This window comes from Oncorhynchus clarkii, chromosome 6, assembly GCF_045791955.1.
Source record: "Oncorhynchus clarkii lewisi isolate Uvic-CL-2024 chromosome 6, UVic_Ocla_1.0, whole genome shotgun sequence".
NCBI lineage: Eukaryota > Metazoa > Chordata > Actinopteri > Salmoniformes > Salmonidae > Oncorhynchus > Oncorhynchus clarkii.
Genome location: NC_092152.1, coordinates 35,521,988 through 35,534,548, shown reverse-complemented (window position 1 = coordinate 35,534,548; position 12,561 = coordinate 35,521,988). Strand labels below are relative to the sequence as shown.

Here is a 12,561-nt window from a genome sequence, read left to right as displayed (position 1 = left end):
CTGGAAATTCATTCATAAAGTCACTATACCCACACTTACACTGCTCAAGCTCACTCTTCCCCCTATTGCTTCATTGGTGACATCAGTGCAAGAGTTGGCTTCACATGTTCACATGGGGTTTGTGCTCTGGACACTTCTAGAGAAAAGGGGGAATAGTGTAGCCTGTTTGAGAGTACTACTACCCCTCTGTCAAGATGACTGGGCTTTTATGGCACAGGTGGCAGAGCTCTGCTCCTCTTAAATCACTACATAACCATAAAGTTACTCCATTATCAATGGTCTGCAGCTGACCAACTACAAGGAAATGTAGGTTACTGATTCTAATCCCACAGCTGGTGCATTGGAAGCTATGTTCCTCAAAATGATTGTTGACAAATAAGACTGACTGCCAAATTGTGGGCGCTTCAGTACAACCCACTGTGATTTCTGTATGCGGGTCCACGAAGGATGAAAGCGCGCTCCCGAGAGTTCAGGTGAATGGAGAGTGGGAGCGAGAGCGGGTCACGGTTCAGTGTGCATAGGAGAAAAGGACGAAATAAGGAAAATGAACTGCAACAGCTCGTTCTGGGCACATGTGTTCTTGACAGCGTATCTACTATGGGTCACGGGATGTGTTGCACAGAAAGTAAGTAATACATGGCTGCTCTTTGTTTACAGTCTCATTTTGCCTCATGGAAAAGCGCAATCAATCGTTTTACCCGTCAGCGGGCTTCTAGTGACTGGCAGAAAACTTGTAAGCAAGAATGAAACACGTTTCCTTTTTGTGTAGTTGGTACCCACACTGGGAAATACATAATATAGCCTTTCCAGGGTAATTCGTCATTATGGTGAACGTACATGATGTAATGCACTGTAAACGTGTTTTAGTAGAATAGTCCAGCGAATACAGCACCCGTGCATACAGGGCTCACGTACAGAAGTTTGTGTATAGTTTTACATCATCTTTATTGTATTGTTATTATTTTTAATCTAATACCATTATACTTTTAAATAATCTATAATCTTATCGAAAGCTACGAAAAAGTTTATTGACATGCATTTCAGTAGGAAGCTTCCAATTCTAATAATCCCAAATTCAAAGTCATGCTGGGTTGGTAACTATGGAAAATAAACCATTATTTTATGGGATTTTCCATTGCTCGTGTTGTCAATGAATGCATAATTGCAGATATCACAACTGTAAGACATTGCAAATATACATCAATATTAGGTTATAGCCACGTGTTTGAACGGAACATATTGAGTAATGACGAACTTTGGGACATCTCAGGGCTTAATGCCCTCTTCTATCCCTCTTGTCCATGTATCTGTCTGGTGAAGGTCAGGTTTGTCAAGATACAAGAGGGAGGAGGTTGTGGAATTCTTTCTTTTTTTCCCCTCAACTTGATTTGGTTAAAACAAACTTTAATGGATTTAAACACATAAAGAAGTAAAGTAAAACAATTATAATAATAAAATAGAGGAGGGGTTTGGAAAAGGATACGAACCCGGTTTAGGGTAAAAGGATTTGGGTTGGGGGAAAGGGTAAATAAAAATAGGACGTAGGGGATTCTTCAGGATACTGGGAGGGGAGTAATGGTTTGTAATATTTGAATAGTGGGATGAATGGTTATTTTTTATGTTGTTTGTGTCTCCATTGAGTTGTGTGAAAAAATAGAAAAACATCTACTTACAGCGAAATAAAACCGTCCGTTTAGGTTGTTAAAATGTCAGCTTCTATTGCAGTGGCCCATCATCCTGGACAGATGAGTTTAAAATGGTATAATTATTTAAATAGATTGGGTAAAACCCAGGCTTTAAAATGTTGAGATATCAGCGGGAGTAAAAGTGGATAAAATCGCAATAAAATGCATAAATTATCCACTCTAAAAAGGGTTTTAAAAGTGATAAATATGCGCAATATTTAATAAGCACGGAAAGGGAGTTGATAAATAAAAATCTGGGCGGGTCAGCTTGTTCCTCCCGAATCATGGACTCAGGTCCACCGACCCGAGGGTTCAGAGATTCAGATTGTTGCAGGTGTGATTGCAGGGTACAGTGAAAATCTTAGGTTTTGAGCTCCAACATACTGGACTAGTGAAATAAAATGGTAAAAACAATATAAATAGACATAGCACTATATACATAATAACAGCTGATGGATATTTATTATGAATAAATACATGTCCATTGGGATGTATGCAGAGTAAAGACTGTTGGGGGGTGGGTTAGAATAACCATAAGGTGAGCAGCAGGCTGATCATTGAGTGAAATAGAAACAGTAATAATATACATATTAACAACTGCAATAGTGATGAATGCCATTGGGGTGGGGGCAGAGTAAAGTCTGTTGGGGGGGTGAAATGCCCATAGAAGGGGTGGGGCAGCAGGAGAGAGCATGGGGGGGGGGGGGGAGCAGGTAGCTGACTAGTGGTGGCTAATCAGCAGCCTGATGGTCTGAAGGTAGAAACTATTGGCTCTCAGTTTTTGCCATGATGCTCCTGTACTGCCCACGTCTGAGTGATTTGAAACGGGGAGAACAGGGCATGGCTGGGGTCCCTGATGATCTTCTTGGCCTTCCTGCGACACCTGGTGTTGTAGGTATCCTGTAGGGCGGGCAGTGTTTGCCCAATGGTGCGTTAGGCTGCATATATCACCCTCTGAAGAGCCTTGCGATCCGCGGTGGTGGTGTTGCCGTACCAGGCAGTGATGCAGTTCGACAGTATGCTCTCGATGGTTCTCCTGTAGAACACTGTGAGGGCACTCAGGGTAAAACTGAACATCTTCTTGAACATCCGTGGCAAAACTTGGTAAAGCTACATTTACAACCATGGGGAGAAACACGTCCTCAACGTGACTGACTGTACCTTAGTAGAGGTTAACGGGAATGGTATGCCCTAGTCAGACAGAGAGAGCAGAGAGCAGGGCATGTTCACCTCCTGTTCCTCTCTCTGTCTGTCCCAAATTGCCTATAAAGGGCTCTGGTCAAAAGTAGTCTACTACATAGGGAATAAGGTGCCATTTGGAACACAGCGCCGGCTCACTCTCTCACTTTGTGGTGAAAACAACCCAACCTGCTTGCCTGCCCGACACTGACATGGACTTCATGTCTTCATTCTTGAACCATAGCTCTCATGAATCACCCTGTACATACTGTAGAATAGTGACACCTTACCCCTGCTCTCTGCAAGTCACTACACAACACACAGCAGTTTGTCTGAGAGAGGGGGTTCTTAGTATAGTAGTATTTAAGTGTAACCCAACCGGCCCTTACAATTCATGGTCGGAGTGTTACATGGCACTGGATTGCATGGTGTTGGGTTTCCACATCCACACTATGGTGGGGTTTGGATGTGTAACTCACCTGAAACGTGTTCAGCTGGTTGTGCAGCAGAGATGATGGGGACACTCTAGTTAGGGTTTATTCTCAATTCGGTATCATTTCCAAACTAGGAAGAAAGCTGCTAGCCTCGTACAACCAGACTGATCTCGCAAGATTACATCAATTATTCGCTACACCGATCCACTCTATTTATTTGGCCCCCCTTTTATGTCCAAATGGTTGGACATAAAAGACTGTAAAAAAACAAACAAAACAACAGCAAATCAACTCCCATGTGATTTTAATTTAGTAAATCTCTTCCAAAGTATTCCAACACATAATAGAGAGATATATGTGATCGTTTTAGTCAAATAATATATCTGTTTGGGCGTCTTGTTGTCAATTTGCAGTCTACAAATTATTTGTAATTTTGTTCCTGCCCCCTCACCATCCGCTCAATAAAAAAGGGTCCCTTGGCTGAATCTAGTGGATTATCCATGCTGCAGGCATTCTTAGTCATATCTGCTGTCCTCTTCTGAGTGTTCTGTATGTGAACAACGGACACTACAGTATTAAATTTACTGCACATGTCCTTCTGATATTTATCTGGGGAAAAGGAAGCTATTGATCTGCCACTGTACTGTAAATAAAATAGAAGGCAGACATGACCTAGTGAATCCATAACACGACCATGCTATAAGTAGTGTCTATGGGCCATGTTAATGTGGTATTTAATTATGTTCAGTTGTTAGCATTTGGAAAATACCCCCCCCCCCTAATCTGTTCAGTGCTTACAGGTGATTAACAGAGTCTGGCAGAAGGCGTTCTTTTTAATGACCAAATCCTTCCTGACAACTTTGGCAGCAGAGTCAGATTGCAGTACTATAAAATAATTCTCAGACTTCCTGTGTATTCTGGTGCTGTAGCCTACTGTCTCCACTATGAGTTGAATGTCACACGGTCATTGAATGTCTATGGCAATGTCTGGTGTCATTTACATAAAAGGCTTACCTGTCTCATTGCAGAGTTCTCCTTTGCGCCATGTCAGAAGAAATATTATCTATGACCACACACTACTATAACACTAGGAAGGAGAATCGATAAGGCTACGAGCTGTCAAGACTCGTCTCCAGCCACTGTGACTGAGTGAGGGTGAGCAGCAGAATTCTTAGAACTGAACAACGAAAGCCCTTAGTATATTGAATTGTCAGCGACCCCAGCTTTAGTTTCTGTGTGCATAGGGTGCTCACTATCTTTGCAATTATCTGCCTGAGGGGGCACTCTAAATGATGTCTTTGTCCTCTTGTCCTCTTTTGTATTAAGTTGATTTTTGGAATAGCGTAAACAAGCTTGGTATTCATTTCATCCAACCCCAAAATGAAGGGTTCAACTCTGATTAATCCACCACCCTAACAGCTACAAAAATGAGTGCATGTTTGACGTTAGAAGATACTGCAATCATTCCATTGGCTATTGTCATGTTGATTAAAAGAGGGAACAACCTAAAAATAGAACCACTGAAGAATTCATTGCCTAGCTAAATGTTTAAATTCCGCAAAGAGACTAGATCATACTGTAAACACATATTGGTCAGACAGTGAGGTTTGCATGGTGGTAAATAACCTATACTGTTACTTTAAATGAGATGAATGGGCCAGGTGGAGAGAGTTGCCCTGCCCTGCTAGCTGGTCTGGCTGGTCTGGCTGTGTGTGTTGTTGTCATCCTGCATGGTGGGGCTACTCGCTCAGCTGCTGAGAGATTAATTACTTAGGATGCATCCATTCGCTGCCTGGGTCACATTCCAAATCTGGAAATGATTTCTCCTAATTGGTCCAAACCACCATGGTGACAGATAACACTGACTGACTGCATTTCGCCCACATACTTTACTTTCTAGGCTAGGCATACTTAGTTAATGACGGTTACTGCAACCTCCTTCCATCCAGAGAGGAAGAAAAATCCAGGGAAACTGTTAATTGGTGTGTGTACCGCAAATCTGGAACCCCTCCATCCAACAGCCCGCCCACCCAGCCACATATCTATGTGGAGTTGGAGGGTCCACCACCACCACCACCACCACAGTGCTGAGCATTCCACTGTCTCATGCAGAGCAATGATAATTTGTGGCACCAACATTGACGACCAAAGAACATTATGGTCTTGATGGAGGTTTGTAAAGGTCCATATTTTGTGAGGTGAAGACTATGCTCTCAGAGGTTACTGGGGGCAGCTTCAGTTAGAGCCCAATCAGGAAGCTAACCGGTTGTTTTGTAAATTCACCCTGAGTGAATATGATGGCACGGAATAACCGCATGCACACACACCATACTTATTGTTTAAGTCGTGGGCTTGTGTATCAGTGCCTTTTCACAGCTGTGGACAAACAGCACTGGCTGCAAGGACCTCCTTTCTTCCCTTAAAAAATACACTATATATACAAAAGTATGTGGACACCCATTCAAATGATTGGATTCAGCTATTTCAGCCACACCCGTTGCTGACAGGTGTGTAAAATCGAGCACACCGCCATGCAATCTCCATAGACAAACATTGGCAGTAGAATGGACTTACTGAAGAGCTCAGTCACTTTCAACATGGCACCGTCATAGGATGCCACCTTTCCAACAAGTCAGTTCGTCAAATTTCTGCCCTGCTAGAGCTGCCTCGGTCAACTGTAAGTGCTGTTGTAAGTGTAAGTGTAAGTGTAAGTGCTCAACAAAGGCTCAGCCACAAAGTGGTAGGCCACACAAGATCACAGAAAGGGACCGCCGAGTGTGTAAGAATTGTCTGTCCTCGGTTGCAACACTCACTACCTTAGTTCCTAAACTTTCTCTGCAAGCAACGTAAACACAAGATCTGTTTGTCGGGAGCTTCATGGAATGGGTTTCCATGGCTGAGCAGCCGCACACAAGCCTAAGATCACCATGCACAATGCAAAACGTTGGCTGGAGTGGTGTAAAGCTTGCTGCCATTGGACTCTGGAGCAGTGGAAGCATGTTCTCTGGGTTTGTCGGATGCCTGGAGAACGCTACCTGCCACAATGTATAGTGCCAACTGTAAACTTTGGTGGAGGTGAAATAATAGTAGGGCGGTTTTTAATGGTTAGGCTAGGCCCCTTAGTTCCAGTGAGGGGAAATCTTAACGCTACAGCATACAATGATATTTGTCTGTGCAAGATATATTTATCTGTGCTTCCAACTTTGTGGCAACAGTTTGGGGATCTAGTAGAAAGCCTTCCCAGAAGAGTGGAGGCTGTTATAGCGAGAAAGGGGGGACAAACTCCATATTAATGCCCATGAATTAGTAATGAGCTGTTTGACGGGCAGGTGTCCACATAATTTTGGTCATGTAGTGTAGCTCTTCTAGCTTCTATGACACACGGCTCTAGTATGCAGTCATTGGAGAAATGACCCTACAGTCTATGATCTAGATTTCTGTCAGTGTCTGACCTGACCAGCAACAGTGGCTAAATTATTGGACCGAGACAGAGCTGCTGAGTTCTGGTTTATACACATCATCTGGGGGTTGACACAGCTGAAGCGTTAGCCTTTTGGGGCAGTGTCACTTTTCTACTCCCAGTAAATAGCGCATGTGGGAGTCCCTGCCCCTTTTGAGGGGCCCGTCTGGCTGTTTATGAGCCAGTCAGGAGTTGTTTGTGCATGTGAAGGAGTGAGGGAAGGGAATTAATGAATGAGTGAGTGAGTGAGTGAGTGAGTGAGTGAGTGAGTGAGTGTGTGTGACAGCAAGTGCTATGGGAAGTTGGGCGTCAGTGTTTTGCAAGGTTTTAGCTGGGGGTTTCATCATACTAGTTGTATACTCACTAACCTGTTGCTAAGGTTCAATTAGGCAATAGTAGATTTCTCTAAGCTCTTCAGTTAAGTTTTATTTGTCACATGCACAAGTACAGTGAAATGCTTAAAGGGCAACTCCACCACTTTTCAACATCATTTTCACTATCTCCAGCACAATACCAGTGTCTACATATGTGAAAACAAAGTTTTACCCGATGATGTCATCAAAATATTTTCAAAGACAGATTTACCGTGGCTAGAAACTAGTTGCAGGTTTTGAAAATCACTTTTTCTTTTTAGGACTTTAATTCAAATATTTTAACAGCAGATCATAAGCGCTTTGTTTTCACATATGTAGAGACTGGTTTGGCGCTGGAGATAATGAATATGAGGTTGAAAAGTGGCGGAATTGCCCTTTAACTTGCAAGCCCTAGTCTCCCGGGTGGCGCAGTGGTTAAGGGCGGTTAAGTGGTTACTGCAGCGCCAGCTGTGCCACCAGAGACTCTTTGTTCGCGCCCAGGCTCTGTCGTAACCGGCCGCGAACGGGAGGTCCGTGGGGCAATTGGCCTAGTGTCGTCCGGGTGAGGGAGGGCTTGGCCGGTAGGGATATCCTTGTCTCATCGCGCACCAGCGACTCCTGTGGTGCAGTGCACGCTAACCTAAGGTCGCCAGGTGCACAGTGTTTCCTCCGACACATTGGTGCGGCTGGCTTCCGGGTTGGATGCACGCTGTGTTAAGAAGCAGTGCGGCTTGGTTGGGTTGTGTATCGGAGGACGCGTGACTTTCAACCTTTGTCTCTCCCGAGCCCGTACGGGAGTTGTAGCGATGAGACAAGATAGTAGCTATTAACAATTGGATACCACGAAATTGTGGAGAAAAAGAGGTAAAATTCACATGCAAAAAAAACAACCAAAAAACTTGCAAGCCCTTCCCAACAGTGCATTATTCAATATCAAATTAAACACGAAAAAAAGAGAGGAAACTATATACAGGGTCTGTGTCAGTACCAAATTCATGAAGGAACAAATGGGATGCTTGAGGGGAGGAGTTCCTGCAGATGCTGGAATGCCCAAATTGCGGGTTGCAGTTGCACACTATTTGAAAAAACCCTTGCCAAAATGTGGTCATAATATATGCAATCACTGTTCCGAACAGTTTTGTATGGGAAGCATACGAAGCCCCGTAAAACGCCTTCAGTGTGTGTGTGTGTGTGTGTGTAAGAGTGCCAGTGTAGGCGTGAAAAGTGACTGGTGGTGGGAATATATAAATACTTATGTTAATATACTAATGGTAATACATGTAAATACATGTAAACAGGAGTGATAGTGACCAGTAGCGGGATAAATAGATACAGTAGATACTATTGGTAATCAATGAACAGAAGCGCAGTGGTAGTAATAAATCTAATGAATAATCATTTTAGCAGCAGCGTAGGGGTGAAGGGGAGCAGTAGTTGTTAGCCATTTAACAGTCTTATGGCCAGGGGCTAGAAGCTGTTTAGGAGTCTGTTGGTCTAAGCCTGGATGCACTGGTACCACCTGCCGGACGGGATTCTCTGATCCACCTCTACGCAGACGATACAATTCTGTATACTTCTGGCCCTTCTTTGGACACTGTGTTAACTAACCTTCTGACGAGCATCAATGCCATACTCTTCTTCAGTGGCCTCCAACTGCTCTTAAATGAAAGTAAAACTAAATGCTCTTCAACCGATCGCTACCAGCACCTGCCCGCCCGTCCAGCATCACTACTCTGGACGGATCTGACTCTGTGGACATCTACAAATACAGTGCCTTGCGAAAGTATTCGGCCCCCTTGAACTTTGCGACCTTTTGCCACATTTCAGGCTTCAAACATAAAGATATAAAACTGTATTTTTTTGTGAAGAATCAACAACAAGTGGGACACAATCATGAAGTGGAACGACATTTATTGGATATTTCAAACTTTTTTAACAAATCAAAAACTGAAAAATTGGGCGTGCAAAATTATTCAGCCCCCTTAATACTTTTGTAGCGCCACCTTTTGCTGCGATTACAGCTGTAAGTCGCTTGGGGTATGTCTCTATCAGTTTTGCACATCGAGAGACTGAATTTTTTTCCCATTTCTCCTTGCAAAACAGCTCAAGCTCAGTGAGGTTGGATGGAGAGCATTTGTGAACAGCAGTTTTCAGTTCTTTCCACAGATTCTCGATTGGATTCAGGTCTGGACTTTGACTTGGCCATTCTAACACCTGGATATGTTTATTTTTGAACCATTCCATTGTAGATTTTGCTTTATGTTTTGGATCATTGTCTTGTTGGAAGACAAATCTCCGTCCCAGTCTCAGGTCTTTTGCAGACTCCATCAGGTTTTCTTCCAGAATGGTCCTGTATTTGGCTCCATCCATCTTCCCATCAATTTTAACCATCTTCCCTGTCCCTGCTGAAGAAAAGCAGGCCCTAACCATGATGCTGCCACCACCATGTTTGACAGTGGGGATGGTGTGTTCAGCTGTGTTGCTTTTACGCCAAACATAACGTTTTGCATTGTTGCCAAAAAGTTCAATTTTGGTTTAATCTGACCAGAGCACCTTCTTCCACATGTTTGGTGTGTCTCCCAGGTGGCTTGTGGCAAACTTTAAACAACACTTTTTATGGATATCTTTAAGAAATGGCTTTCTTCTTGCCACTCTTCCATAAAGGCCAGATTTGTGCAATATGCGACTGATTGTTGTCCTATGGACAGAGTCTCCCACCTCAGCTGTAGATCTCTGCAGTTCATCCAGAGTGATCATGGGCCTCTTGGCTGCATCTCTGATCAGTCTTCTCCTTGTATGAGCTGAAAGTTTAGAGGGACGGCCAGGTCTTGGTAGATTTGCAGTGGTCTGATACTCCTTCCATTTCAATATTATCGCTTGCACAGTGCTCCTTGGGATGTTTAAAGCTTGGGAAATATTTTTGTATCCAAATCCGGCTTTAAACTTCTTCACAACAGTATCTCGGACCTGCCTGGTGTGTTCCTTGTTCTTCATGATGCTCTCTGCGCTTTTAACGGACCTCTGAGACTATCACAGTGCAGGTGCATTTATACGGAGACTTGATTACACACAGGTGGATTGTATTTATCATCATTAGTCATTTAGGTCAACATTGGATCATTCAGAGATCCTCACTGAACTTCTGGAGAGAGTTTGCTGCACTGAAAGTAAAGGGGCTGAATAATTTTGCACGCCCAATTTTTCAGTTTTTGATTTGTTAAAAAAGTTTGAAATATCCAATAAATGTCGTTCCACTTCATGATTGTGTCCCACTTGTTGTTGATTCTTCACAAAAAAATACAGTTTTATATCTTTATGTTTGAAGCCTGAAATGTGGCAAAAGGTCGCAAAGTTCAAGGGGGCCGAATACTTTCGCAAGGCACTGTATCTAGGTGTCTGGTTAGACTGTAAACTCTCCTTCCAGACTCCCATTAAGCATCTCCAATCCAAAATGAAATCTAGAATCGGCTTCCAATTTCACAACAAAACATCCTTCACTCATGCTGCCAAACATACCCTCGTAAAACTGACTATCCTACTGATCCTACTGATCCTTGACTTCGGCGATGCAATTTCCAAAATAGCCTCCAACACTACTCAGCAAATTGGATGCAGTCTATCACAGTGCCATCCGTTTTGTCACCAAAGCCCCATATACTACCCACCACTGCGACCTGTATGCTCTCATTGTCTGGCCCTCCCTTCATATTCGTCGCCAAACCCACTGGCTCCAGGTCATCTATAAGTCTTTGCTAGGTAAAGCCCCGCCTTATCTCAGCTCACTGGTCACCATAGCAGCACCCACCCGTAGCACGCGCTCCAGAAGGTATATTTCACTGGTCATCCCCAAAGCCAATTCCTCCTTTGGCCACCTTTCCTTCCAGTTCTCTGCTGCCAATGACTGGAACGAATTGCAAAAATCCCTGAAGCTGGAGACTCATATCTCCCTCACTAGCTTTAAGCACCAGCTGCCAGAGCAGCTCACAGATCACTGCACCTGTACATAGCCCATCTGTAAATAGCCCATCTGTAAATAGCCCATCTGTAAATAGCCCATCCAACTACCTCATCCCCATACTGTATTTTTTTTTGCTCCCCAGTATCTCTACTTGCACATTCATCTTCTGCACATCTATCACTCCAGTGTTTAATTGCTAAATTGTAATGAATTTGCCACTATGGCCTATTTATTGCCTATCCTCCCTTATCTTACCTCATTTGCACACACTGTATATAGATCTTTTTTTATTATTGTGTTATTGACTGTCTGTTTGTTTATTCCATGTGTAACTTGGTGTTGTTGTTTGTACAAGGATAGTCTAGTCATCTCCATATAGCACAACTGGGGCGCGATGACCGACGAGCAGGGCCTTATGTAAACTTTCTGCCTGCTCCTACTTATTAGCTTCACTTCATTAAAATGTTATCTCCCATCCCACCATGAAGTGGTGCAACCAAACAGCACTGTGGCCCATTGTGTCCCATGAGAAAAGGTTTCCTCGAATAATGACCGCCTTGGCTGCCAGTGGAGAGGAGAGGCCTGCGTCTGTGATGTAACAGAACTGGGATGTTTGGCATTATAAGAATGTCCCATTTCCATTAAACACTGTGGCACTTTGGAGACCATTCATGTGTAGTCTACCTTGTGCATCACATCACATTGAGGGTGGCAGACCTCCAGATAGCCAGCCCAGTCCTACTGTAGTCAGGTCCATGGAGATGACACAGTCTCTGACCCTCTCTCCCTCCTTGACACAGTTCTCTCTCTCTGATGGGGGATGGATATGTAGCCCACAAACTGTGAATAGAAAGAGCATGCATAAAGAAAATTGGATTTGGTCACTTTTTTTGGTCACAGAGACACACACATACACACACACCCACCCCTCCCTCCCCCCATGTTGTCAAGCTGCTCCCTTCATTCTATAGTGTATTGCACAACACCGTTGAGCAAAACCGAAAATTGGCTTACTCTCTGCAACCTCTCGGGAATGGCATTTGACCAGTTCAAATGTCATCTGTGTAATTATGTGTTGTGGTTGTGGCATTCACGACATGAGTTCCTAGTAGGTCTAAGGCCATTTTCTTGGTTGTACCTTACTATGATGTAACGCTTTCATGCTAAACTGCATTCTGAGAAAGGAAAGGCCATCATACAACACTCTTAGAACTAGTTGGGCATCGAAGTACTGACTGTACCATGACGTTTGTAATTTATCACTGTTACATCAGCGTCCATCACTATCAGATTGTATTTACCAATGGGCAATTACACATTAACAGAAGGACGCCGAGATGCAGATTTTTCACTTTAAACGTGTGCCAAAGATAAACTATTGATTGCAGTTTAACAAACCATACAGATCTATGCACAAGGACTACTTTTAACAATTGCGACTGAACATATTACAAAAACACATTTACTCGAACAGTGCAGGTGTAAAGTTTGG

The 12,561-nt window shown here is 43.5% G+C and overlaps 1 protein-coding gene across 2 annotated transcripts in view; it reads left to right on the top strand.

Annotated features, from left to right (window-relative positions):
* Nucleotides 1-12,561, top strand: part of LOC139411058 (uncharacterized) — a 37,819-nt gene that overhangs the window by 3,974 nt on the left and 21,284 nt on the right. Inside the window, exon 1 of one of the 2 annotated variants that reach the window (XM_071156854.1) lies at nucleotides 464-625. The exons of the other annotated variant lie outside the window; for it this stretch is intronic. Within the exon in view, the coding sequence (XP_071012955.1) occupies nucleotides 545-625 (81 nt within the window). The 5' untranslated portion in view covers nucleotides 464-544. Of the gene's footprint in view, nucleotides 1-463; nucleotides 626-12,561 lie in introns of those variants that run through there. 2 annotated transcript variants of the gene reach the window in all.